General features: G+C 39.3%; 1 protein-coding gene across 8 annotated transcripts in view; it reads right to left on the reverse strand.

The window, feature by feature from the left end:
* shroom3 (shroom family member 3) overlaps window positions 1-13,379 on the reverse strand; it is a 75,535-nt gene that overhangs the window by 23,618 nt on the left and 38,538 nt on the right. For 7 of the 8 annotated variants that reach the window (XR_003675303.1, XM_028463674.1, XM_028463672.1 and 4 more), the window contains one exon: window positions 3,860-3,982. Coding sequence is in view for 7 of the 8 variants with exons in the window: in XM_028463674.1 (XP_028319475.1) it covers window positions 3,860-3,982 (123 nt within the window). In the remaining variant the exon portion in view is untranslated. Of the gene's footprint in view, window positions 1-3,859; window positions 3,983-7,234; window positions 7,617-13,379 lie in introns of those variants that run through there. The other variant, XM_028463675.1, reaches the window with a different exon arrangement.

The following is a 13,379-nucleotide window of genomic DNA, read 5'->3' on the forward strand; positions in this document are numbered from 1 at the left end:
GTGAAAACTGGACCTTGCCTGCAATGTAAAACACCCTCTTCTTTGGAAAGTCCATTTTCGAATCCCTTATCGTAACTGATGGTGCGCCGTGCTATTCTCCAACTAAACTGCACTGCAAAATCTCTACACCACGCCTGTTTTTTGGGACACCCCTAACAGCACGGGAAGCAAATCGCTTGTCTGAGGAATCAGGCAGAGTGATCAAAACAGGAGCCTAGATTATAATGAGACCTGGTTACATAGCTGGATTTAAAGCTGCTAAACTTCATGACTCATTCAAAAGTTGTCCTCATAAATCCTCTGATGGGATTTACTCACAAACAAATGTCAAAGGTTGAAACTGACACTTGAAAGTTTGCCATTCACTCCACCATGTACGAACGGGTAGTTCACAAATGGTCATGTGATTTGAGCATCAGAAAAGTTGTGCGCGTTGCATTCTGGGATTTCAAGTCCCATACAAGAATGCAAATACAGCATAGAAGTGGAAAAGTTCCTTTAAAAAGTGTTTTTACTTCATTTTTAAGGTGCTTTTACACCGAACGCGACTATAGTGCTGCAGTCGCTTCCATCGCCCCAATGACGCGATCACCAGGGAAGAATGTGTGTGTGTAGGTGTGTGTGTGTTGAGCCGATGACAGGGTAGAGAGAAAGAGAGAGGGAGTTGATCACTTCTTTTCCTTCCTTTTACGGAGATATTAAAGGATGAGTCCACTCAGAATGTGTTATGATCAGTAGCTACTGTGGTTTTCAAGAAGTTAACCGCTTTAATTTTCCCCGGATAAATTGAGGAAGTTGTACAGCCCTCCGCTGCAGCCGTCTGCACTGTAGCGGGAGGGAGCAGAGAGGGGCTGCAACCTCCGCTCTACACACAGTGAAGGACGGGAGAAAAAGTTCACATTTTTCAACTTTGAGCGACAAGGTCGCGCTCAACCTAGTCGCTCAAATCACGCAAGTCGCGTCGCTTGATGGGGGATGACTTGAGGTTGCGTCATTTACATTGATTTTAATGTAATAGAGTCACTTCAGTCACTTCAGTCACGTTCGGTGTGAACGCACCTTCACAGTGATTTTCTGTGTTTCTTCGCCTGACAAGACGATGATACGATTGACAACATTTTTCTCCTGCTTTGTTTATCTTGTTTCCCGTGGTGTGCAGTCAACCCGATTTGGGCCATTATTTTGGGTTTTCTGTGGAAGCTACAATATCTATTTCCACCATTGTTTTGACCACAACATTCAATCCGTGAAAACACCAGAAATGTCCTTGTAGCAGTGTTTTTGGGGTCACAATGGAATCAGTAGTGGATGACATACAGGTACACTATAAAAACATTATTTATAAAGTTGAATGAGGTTCCTGTTTACCAATAATTTAGAGGTCATGATATGTGGAATAACCTTAAAAAGTTATTTTTTGTCACTATGAACACAGTCCTTGATTTTGGTTTTGTGTTTTTCACCATCTTATGATGGCACAATTTACAGCAGTTTAGAAAGAATACTTCAACTATCCAAAGAAACAAAGTGGACATTTTTAGACTGGTATTACACATTAGCTTAGGCTGATTTATTTATCGCTAATTATTTCTTGAGCACTTTTCATACAAGTGATTGCAACACAAATTGCTTCACATAAACACAAGAATTAAAAGTTCCATCGCTCTCATCAGTGATTTGTGATTAATAAATACATTTTTAAAAAATCACAAAAATAAACAAGAAAGCTAAATGCTGTGGTTAAGGAAGGAACAGTGAGGAAGCCCTATCGAAAGGAGCCAACTGCATTGGGAGGCAAATGGTGTTTTACTGTCCTACCTATTAAGTTAAAAAAATATAAATACATAACAAATACATAAAGGTGGCACTCTAAATACATGTGTGCGTGCATGCGTGTATGGAACTACCGGTACATCACAGCTTGCCCCAGCAAGTCTTTGAACCGGACACAATGTCATTATGGCAGTGGAAAAGAGGACAGTGCGCCTGCATTTCTTTTTTTGTTGTGTCACTAACTTCTCTCACTGAAACTTTGTCATTGAGTCTTTCTCAACGGCCTGGCTGACTTTATCTCATTGACCTTGTATTTTAATTCACTTCTTCTAATGCAGGACAGCATAAATGTGACAGCTACAGTCTACTGTAGACACAAAACGCTGCTTTATCATCAGGGCACGGCAGGGATGAGTACATGTACATGGATGGGTGAATGGATGGTGGGTGTTGCCAAGGGAGACCCAGTGGCAAAGAAAGAGAGGGGGGCGGTCAGGAATGCTCCTGTCTGTGAGCAAATACGTCACTGGACTGTCCTGCTTTCTTTCTCCTGTTCTACTTTACACACACACACACACACACACACACACACACACACACACGCACACACACACACACACACACACACACACACACACACACACACACACACACACACACACACACACACACACACACACATGCTTACAGTTACATCAGAGGCTTTTATTTGCTTTTCCCTGACGTTAGTTTGCTGGCAGATATCTACATGTTGTCTAACTCAGAATTAACATATATGCCAGGTTGGTTTATTCAACATTGATCTACTTCCACTATTTTCTGAGCTTCTAAATTCCAAAGGTTAATTCTTTTGTAATCCTAAACTTTAGTTTTAAAATATTTCATTGCATGGCTTCTTGTTTAAAGAGTAACTAAACCCCAAAACCACTTTTTTCTGCTGAATACAAATGTATTTGGGTATGAAGTAGTGCTGTTGATTAATCCTGGTCCAACTCTCAACATTTTAGTCAAAGTATTTCAATTTGTCGCATGTTGTAAAATATTAGAGTGACTGCCCTCTATGGGTTGAAACCCAGCTATTACAATTCATTTTTGCTACTGGCTGAGAACAAGATCATGTGATGTTTTGGAACCACCTTGCATCACAAACAAGTACTGTTAGCCCCGCCCCTTTTATAAGAACTAGCACCTGTGGGCTCTACAATCTGTGAGTAGGTTGTACTGAGAGAAGAGTGAATAGAGAGGCATTGAGTAATGAGTCGCTAATTAACATAGCATAATGTAGATTGTTCGTTGAATATTTGTGTCTCAATTGTTCCAGGAGCCCTGCTCATAATCAAGACATTTATTGAACTAGTACAGTGCCTGTCGGAAGTATGTATTCATATATGTTTAGTATATAGGTGAATTGAAGCACATCACAAGCTTTAAAAAATAGTTTTATTTTTAAAGGAACCGCTTTAATCGTCATTATTGGGTTAGCTGACATGTTCTCTGCTTGTTTGACACCGGTAAGAAATTTCTGTGGTCGAAGAAGTGAGGAGGAGAAATAGGCAATGGGTCTGCAGTGAGTGTTTCAAACAGCTGACTATTATTTACTCTGCTGTACTTAATGAAGCAGCATTTGTCGGACTCATAATCAGAAAAGATTCTTAAATAGCCATGCGTTTTACTTCATAAAGCAGTTCATTGGCCGATATCAATAAAAAGCCTGTGTGATGATCTAAACAAAACCGAGATGTTAATCAGCTGTGAGTTATCCACAGATCCAGAATCCACATGTGGTGCCTCACATCAGCCAACATCGCCATGTGATCTTCATGCACAATAACACTTGTCCACACACAACCTGGATCACTCAGAACTGTCTGACTGTCTGTGCTGTTTCATCTAGGACTGTTGGGTTTAGGAACATTTTCTTTGCTTTGTATGCATCGTTGAATGAGGGCATACAAATATGATGGGTTTCCTTGTCCTTCTAACAGAGAACCTAGCTAGAGGAACACTGTCTGAGCACCCAAACCTGAGCTGCACAGATTATTTTGCTGTGTTGCCACTATAAAGAGATTTAATGACACACACTAACCTGGTGAGGTGGGGGTGGTGCCAGTTGCCACTCATGTTTGTTCTCCCTTGGTCTAATTTGTGCTGGCCATCAGCAAGCTTTGTGGAATGCCATGAATGAGGACGAGATGCTGGGTCACTGCGTCTGTTTGATGTAAGCACAAATAAGAATGTAGTAGAAGTGCAGAAATGAAAATAAAACACAAGTTTTTCACCAATAAGGAAATATTTGATCATAATGATTTGTCTTTTGTTCACTATTTATATAGCACTTATTACCAGTACAATGACCTGATGAATTAACAACCAATTTCTTGTTTGTGGTCTAAAGTGAATGGTACACTAGAAGTACAATACACTAAGGGGTGGATTCACTAAGATCTGAAATAAAGGGTGGTAAACCAGGTGCATCCCTAATTCCTTTGGTGGCATTGTTTCCTCACCTGCTGTGGGGAATTAAGTTTCACTAACATTGCACCACTAATAGGTCTGCATATAGACGTGGTTGAGACCGCCCTATTTAAATGAACATTTTGCTCATTCACTGTGGAGAGGTAAGTGCACAGAAGCACAAAATTACATTTGAATGAGTTCAATTGGGGGCTGGTGGACTTCTCTGTCTGCTGCACAAACATGTAATAATGCAGAAAACAAAATAAACAAATAAAAATGTTTAACAAAACAACTTTAAAACCTAACCTAAAACTTTTCCCCCTAATTTCCTGTAACTTTGCTCTAAAAAAAGGCGGATTTGGACAGAAACTGTCCTATTGATCTGTTAATATCATTGTTAATGTAGCAACGGAGTCTGTTAATCAGTCTGCACCATTTGAAGATGATCTACTGAGCATCATCCAGCAGGTCTGAGCTCCTGAATAGTCACGCACACTCTCATTTGTGAATATTGTGTCATCGCTGCATAAATTACACATGCTGGTCAGCTGATTCTGGCCTGACGCTCCTGCCATCAACGCGACAAGGTTAAGGTCAAAACATGGAGATGAAATCACAGGAGCTCATTGGAGCGGTGCGTCTGGAGCGACGTCCATGGATGGAGCAGCATCTTCACTACACCGCCGCCACTGGACTCCACACAAGCTGCTGTGTGTGCACGTTCAGCTCTTTCTCTCTCTCTCACACACACACACACACACACACACACACACACACACACACACACACACACACACACACACACACACACACACACACACACACACACACACACACACACACACACACACACACACACACACACACACACTTTACTCTGTATTTTCTCATTCAGTGGCTGTTAATATTGACTATTGTTTTATTAAAATTATTTTCCTATACTAGAAAGGTTAACTGGAGTCTTTTTTTCCATCTCCGCTGTGTTTTGTGTCAACATTTACTGCAGCGGATCTTTGCGTGTGTGTTTGCACCTGCTTGTCAGTCGTACTATTATCTGGTGCTAAAACAATCACCGCAAACAGTTCCAGATTTGATGAATTGCATTGCGCCTGCATTAATTTATTTGTATTTCCTCCTCCCATTTTTTGCGCCCCTTATGAGATCCGCCTACTTTACATATTCATCAGAGGGACACGCGCTAAATGAATTGAGGATGCATTCTGATGCGCTGAAGACGCGCAGTCGTGATTCCCTGGGGTTTGTACCCCTTATTAGCACATAGAGTGATGTTTGCACACATTTTAACACCCATAAACCTTGAGTGAATCCGCCCCTGACAGTTGTACCCTTGGTTGTATGTATCTAAAAGCCCACATTTGCTACTTTGAAAGCAAGCCATTTTTTCTCCTGTTTGCTACGTATTTTTCTTTTTTTAAAGACCTTGAAAACTACATTATTTTTTTTTAAAGAAAAGTGATAAGGTTTTGGTTCTTTATCGCACAATATGACATGCAATAACACTAACTTGGACTAAAGAGCATGAGTCTTAAACACACCAACTGTTCTTTAATGACAGCTCACCTCAAGTTGAAACTGAAAAGCATTTATCTGCTGCTCTCAGAAGTGCTTAGAAATGGCAATGTAAACCTAAAAGGCCAGTGTAAGCACAAATTATTATGAGCTGCTCCATTGTCTTAAAATCGGTTTGTATCAGCACCATTTTTATCATCTTGGCCTAAATTCCCCAGACTACCTGCAGCACAGTGGTAAAGATGAGTGTTTACTCATATTAATAACACATGGTTGAAGATGACACAGGGATGTGTAAGGCAAGGGAATTTTATGTATAGCACATTGTATACACAAGGCATCTCAGTGGGCCTGAGGAGTTAGGTTAAAGTGTATGTACAGTATTTTTTAATCAATCAGTCTTCAATAAGAAAACAGTTTTTCATCGCCGTACACCTTTAGTGAATCAAAACAGTTAAAAAAAACAATTCTTTTGAAATAGAACAATCTAATAAAATGCTTTCTTATAAAGTGTTTAATTGTGGCTGTCTTCCATACGTTAAAAAAAAATTAGTGTCCTGTAAATTACAGCTGTCTCTCTGAGTCCTCAGATTTATTATGAGTCTCAAATTAAAGAAATTACCAAAGTATCTGTCAGAGAAAAAATGTATTTAAATGCTTTGATCCTTCTGACAATGACATATTTTTTTTTTACTTCTTTATAATGATGACTTGGTTGGCAGTTACAGCAATGGTGCTCTGATCCAGAGAGATTTGTGACACATCCTTGTGCTCTGTAAGCATTCACAGTGATCAACAGGAAATGATTTTATCTGACTAAGTAGGAGTCTGACATGAAAAAAGGTTTGTCTCTGAACTACAGGAACCTTGGTAATGACAGGACGTGACTGGAATGCCTGAACGCTATCTCTACTGCATTTACAGATTGCTTGAATACTGTGAACAAACTTTTTTTGTGCTCTGAATAAATATATGTCTAAAGTCAGCTGAAACTTACTTCTGTCTTTTCCCTTTTTTTTCCAATAAGCACTAAGTACTGAGTATGGTCCAGTGCTTTGCATTTTGTGCTGAGTTTTTTTATGACATGAACAATCACTCATGTAGCATTCCACTGGCTGTGCATTGCTAATGTATTTTGTCATGTATTAATAGGTTTTGCTACAATACTGTTATTTTTATCACCACAACACCAAGCGTAAAACATCGTAGCACAAAAAAAAAAATGCACAAAGCTCTGACAGTGAGCATCCACTTTACCACACACATTGACTCTGATCGTAAACACATGGTTACACATCCTCCTCAATTCAAGAATGTTCCACAGTGAGAGCCAGGCTCTTCAAAAACTATTCATTTATACAAAAAAACCTGGTAGATTTTATTCAATAAATGTGTTCTTTTCAGACATCTAGTCTTTGTTAGTAAAACAAACACATCTAATGTCTTTGTTCACAATATCTATAATATGTTTTACCTGGAGGTGAATCTAAGAACTTTGGAGATGAGGCCAGTTGCCAGACTGTTGACGCTGGCCTCTGATGGTGTCCGACACAAAGTTCCATCAGAGTGGCCCAGCTCTGCTTTCTTCTGCTTTTTTTTGAGTTTCCTGCGGTAAAATGCTTCCAAGAGTTCCATCACCTCAGGTTTAAGTCCACGTTGTTTCAGTTGATTTTTAGGTTGTTTTTTCCTCTTCCATTCATTGAAGATTTTAATGTGGTTCTTGTAGAGGAAAATCCCAAGAAAAAACTGTTCTATTCACTGTTGGAATTTGTTTTCAAAGTAGCTTCTAACCTGCTCTAGAAATCATATGCTTCAGTTCCAGACTGAGGCTGACGGTTTGGGTTGCTGTGCTGCCCCTCAGTCCCTGGCTCATTAAGCAAACTGTGTAATTAAGCATCATTAGTCTATGTATGATAAAATCATGGAATAAACATCCCTGGCATGGCTAGTTCCTGGTGGTAGATGTAAGATATAAAGAGAGAGAGAGAGAGAGAGAGAGAGAGAGAGAGAGAGAGGAGGGAGGGGCTAAATATAGATAATATTGCATTTCAGAAGGAAAAGCAAGAAAGACAGGGAGATAAGTAGGGTTAGATTGCTAGGGTGGAGATACTGAGGAAAAAAGGAGTCTGTTATGGAGGAAATAGTAAAATGAGAATAATTGGTGGGTGCAGGTTAAGAGCAAACTTTTTGGTTTTGTTGCATTGTAATGGGAAAAAAACAGATAACTAAAAACACAATGGCATGCAATGGTGGGAAAAGCAAGAGTGGAGTCAACAATGAAGAGAAGACAGAGGACGGTGGGAAATTGATGTGGTAACACTGAAGACATGACAAAGGCGGCTGTCTCATGATGCAGCGTGTGATTTTCCATTGAACAGTGAGCTGGTTAAGTGTTTATTATCATACTAGAATCCTAAGGTTAGGAATCAGTTATTTGAATTGAGAGCAATCGAAATAGATTTTCATTATGTAAGATGTTTTTATCCGTCATGATGTCAGCCCTCAGCCCTGTCATTTTAGTCTCTGTAAAGTTAGTTATTCTCCATCTCCAGCTGCAGGGTGTGCATTTGGAGGCTTTAGTGGGGGTGTGGAGGGATGCAGGTTGAGCAGAGTGTGGCTTAAGGTGTCTGAGTTATGATGAACAGTGTGACTAAGGGTGAAGTGAATGTCTGATCACAGGTGTGTGCGCAAATGTGCGTGTGTCTGTATGTGTGGTAGTGTGACAGGTCTCTTATACGTGTGTTTGTGCAGGCTTTGTGACTTTACTTAGTCAGGGTTGTGCAGACTGTGTATGAGTTTGTACGGTTTCAGGTAGGGTCTTCAATGTAGGGATGGGTACCAATTTCAAAAATGTTTATGAAAATGCTTGTTTTCATTTACAGATTCGTCAGTCTATTGTCTGCCCACCCTAAAGTTATAGTGAGAGCTACAAAGGTGACTCCCTTTACTAAGCCAAGGAGAGCTTGGTTGCCTTTTGGTTCAAAGGAGTGCAACGTCGGATTTGTTTGTACGGCAATAATACAGTTGATAAATTATCCATCCATCCATCCATCCATCCATACCATCCATCAATCCATCCATCCATTCATTCATACTGTAATGCAAGAAAGGTCTGTGTGCGTACGTGTGATGTGTGTGTGTGTGTTTTTGGAGCAAAATTCTCCCCGACACGGTGTCTGTTTGACCTGAAACTTTGTCAACAGCTTCCACATAGCCCGAGTGTGTGAATGCTTTTATTTTGGAGTAATTTGGGGTTGCAAAACATTTGAAACGTTCATTTTAATTTGCAGATTACATCTCCTTTTTGGTATTGAGAGCATTACTTGCACTGTGTCGCAGTTCGTTTGGGTTTAAAAAAGAGGGTCAATATTAAAAACATTTCTGTACTGCTAAAAATTATTTAAGTTAATATTTCATGGTTATTTAAAATTATCCCCGTAATCCCAAACTTACTTTAAATCACAGGTCACGAAGTCCACTTCCTCCTCCGACTCCATCACTGTGCCATGCTATCTTCTGCGTCTCAAACACGGAGCTCTCTGAATAAATCATTTGAAACCGTCAGCCACTGGTGAGTCTTTTGCCGACAAGTTTCCCATTGTTTAAACCATATAACTGTCCGTGTAATTGCTCGCTAACGCGCTGTGTCTCACGCTTTTCAACAAACTGTGACGGAGTATGTGCATATGCGCGGCTGATGCGCGTGTGAGAGAACCCACGGAGGAGATGAAGACAGTCCCATGTAGACACGAGAGTCTCAAAGTGTTTTTCCAGGCATAAATTCATGCTGGTGCATTACTTTTTCCCAATTTATTAATTTAAATATATAACAAATAAAATAAAATACATACTGTATATATAACACAATAGTTATCACTCTACATATTTCACAACAAATCTAAATTCAAACACAACCTAATTTGGCCATCCACAAAGAAGCTACTTAACCTCCCACTTTTCTATAATACATACTTCCTACGGACACTGCAATAGTTAAGAAAAAACACTGTGTGATTGTAGTTATGGGTTTTCATGTTGAAGACATTTGTGAAACAAATTAGATGTTACAATACAACAGTTGAATGTTGTTTTGATATATCTGTTGAAGTTCATGTATTAGGAAATATCCATTCATCCACCTTCTGCCGCTTATCCATAGTCGGATTGCGGGCGCGTCATCCTTTCCTTGGGATCCTGAGGAGTTCCCAAGCAAGCCGAGAGACCTGCCCTGGGTCTTTCTTGGGGTCTTCTTCCGGAGGGACGTGCCCTGATCACTTCACCAGGAAGTCGTCCGGGGGTATCCAAATTAGGTGTTTTAAAATGTGTAAAAAACTAAAAATGCACACACTTAAAAATGAAAAGTTTTACATTTTTTGTTTATAATGTGTTTGTGTGTATCTGTGTGTGTGTCTGTGGGGGGAGCGCTGCTGTATATATGGTCACTCCCCCACAATCTGTCAAATATTTTTAATTTTGTTTCCTGAATGTAAAGTTGTAAGGACAAAATTTGAGGTCATAATTATTTGTATGTTCATTGTTATGGTTATCATATTTATTTTCTGTAAAGCAAAAAGTGGTGTAGTTCCCTCATTGATTGTCTGTTTTAAACCAACACAGCTAATGTACTATTTCTAAATTGTAAAGTTTATATATTTTTGGTGTTGGTGTCAAACCCTTTAAAGCAGAGGTGCACACTTTTTCGGCTTGTGAGCTACTTTTACCACAGACAACTCTTCATGATCTACTGTGTTTGGGGGGGGGGGGGGGGGTTTTAATAATTACACTATTACTATTGTTTTTATTATGTACATACATGTATTATTTGTATATCGCATTTCATACACAAGGCAATCCAATGTGCTTTAGAAGATTAAAAAGTGCAACAGAAAAACTTTTTTGTTCTGACCGTGCCTTTCTCATTTATTTATGAAGTCTGTGGCCCCAACACAAAATGCCTCCGTGATCGGCCGGTTGATCGCAATCAATATTGTGCCTCACTGCTTTAAAGGGTATATTGTGCATCCATAACTATGTGGTGATTTACTTTAGAAATATTTGAGCATAGAAAATAAGCAAATGGAGGTGGGAGATAAAGGACATGAAAGAAAAGGAATGAAAGGGAGACCGAGAAATAATCACTACGAGTGTGTAAAAGCAACCACGATGGAGAAAAGAAGTAATGTATTCACATAATTCATGTCCACAAACTACTAAACTATGTGTATCTTCTCCAAATTAACACCCAGCCTCATGGGGCTCTGATGGCCTACATCCTGTTTTAGGCCAGCCAATAAGAGCATGGAATTGCCTCCTCCTTTATCCTTTCATTCAGTGATATCTGACAGCCACCCATGGCTTTGGGAATTATGATAGAAAACACTCATTTAGCCTGTTTTTCTGACTGCTCAGTCCAACAGTACATTTTAATAACTTAGTTGCTGTACCCCAGATCAATGAGCAAAATGGCTAATACACCCAACAGGCATCCTCGAACAGGATGAACACCACCAAAAGGTAACAAGGTAACAAGGTGAACATGTTTGGATAAAAGAGTAGTACAGTGTCGACCTATATTGTTGCAGTTATTCCAGCAATCCCTGGTGTCTGGAATGTTCACTCACACACCCATCAAAAATATTTTTCAGTGCTCATCCAAAGATGAAATGATGCATCTTCTATGTATTTCTATTCTGTCTTTTATTCTACATTTCATGTACTGCTTTTTAAATGCTATCTAATGCTGACTCTCCGAGCAGATAATCTACCCACCATTCCTTTGTCTTTTGACCTACACTATCCTTTGCAATATCAAGAGCATAACCCTAAAAATATTTTTTCTCATGACTTTATTTTGAATGAATACTAATTTTCTCCCTTGGGGATCAATAAAGGCTGTTCTATCTCATCTCAGCAATATCTCCTGCACAAACACATACCAACTTGTATTAAAGGGGACATTTATTGTACTTCTGTAAGTAAAAAGAAACAAATTTCTTTATAGGTGATATATATTTTTCTTGATTCGGTGACTCAGAAAGTATGCATTTCTTGGTCATTTAAATTTTTTTTATCATGCACTACAGTTTATTAGTGCTGTCAATAGATTAAATATATTGTGAGACACACCCTCAACTGGAAGTATTACATTACATTATTGTGGCAGATCAAAAGATTGATGTATATGCCTCTGTATGTGAGACTAGTCCCAAGGGCTGCTGCCACCTTTAGTTTAAACCATCAGTAGAATATTGATGTGTACTTTTGTCGATCTCCAAATAATAGAAAATAGAAATGAAATAAAACATCAGGTCCATATGTAGTGATATAAGTTAGCACATCATATACAGTAAGAACACTTTTCTGAGCAATACAATTAATGAACACCAAACTTGTTGCTTTTCCTCTCCTTCAGATAGTATAAAATAAATAAAACACACCCATCAATCACAGTGCTGTAAATTAGCACATAAAAATGACATTGTTCATCACAATATAAAGTACTGTAATAACATTAAGCAATCACTTCTAGTAGTCGTAGCCCCGTCCACATCCTCTACCACTGAGAGTGGCTGACTGTCCACTACAATCGTTTATCCATTGACATTGTTCATTTGTCATGCAATGAAATTGTCATGTCTGATGAAGAGACATGTCTGATGAAGGGCGTTCAGCCCGAAACGTCATGCTTTTTGTTGTAAATGAATTAAAATTGGGAGCTAGCCACGCAGTTGTGCTGACTTTTTTTCATTGCATCTTTGGACCTTTTGATCCAGCACACTGCTCTCAAAGGGATGTGCGTGTTTTTTTGATTGTGCTACATTGTTCATTTGTCACTCATGGATTTATTCATTTTGGCTCTGAACCAGCTGTCATCTTGTCCAGTGTGGACTGTATGGGCCACCCTGTCTGCTCGGTCTAGTGTACAGTCCGAAGGACCGCTGTCTGTGCTAGCTGCTACATTGTTAGCATTGAGGTGGAAACACTCTGCTGGCGGCCAAAAGACCTCTGGTGATCCACAAACTCTTTGTTGCACAATTTGCACACAACTGGGCTTTAGTTTTCGATCCGGTGTGGTTTTTTTTAACCCAAATTAACGCACACAAAGACTCCTCAGCTTCTACCGTTGTAGCCGGTGCATCAGTATTATGGGTATACCGGGAACTAGGGTGCACCGACCTGCCAATTCCAATTTTTTGCAATCCCATTTTTTTTTTATTAAGAGCATGAACCTTGAATGTTCCAATCTTAGTTTATTGTAAAACATTGAACAATACCTGTGAAACAATACACAAACGTGTTAGTTATCTCAAATATAAATTAAAAGTTTAGAACAATGCTTTCCAAAATACTAAATTATATATAAAAAAAACATCAACCTGAGTTTTAGGTTTCTTTGTAGTGCAAAAAATTAGGGATGCACCGAATATTTGGTGCCCGAATATTGCAAAATAAAGCAACATTCGGCCTTCGGTTTGGTGAATTAGAAGCAAAGCCAAATAGTAGCACGTGACGTAATGACGCAATAAAACAACGTGCAGTGATTTAGAGTCAGAAAAAATGTGTGCGCGTTGCTGCAGAACCAGAGCAGCAGCAGCAGCAGCAGCAGCAGCAACAACAGC

This window comes from Gouania willdenowi, chromosome 12 (assembly GCF_900634775.1).
Source record: "Gouania willdenowi chromosome 12, fGouWil2.1, whole genome shotgun sequence".
Classification (NCBI taxonomy): Eukaryota; Metazoa; Chordata; class Actinopteri; order Blenniiformes; family Gobiesocidae; genus Gouania; species Gouania willdenowi.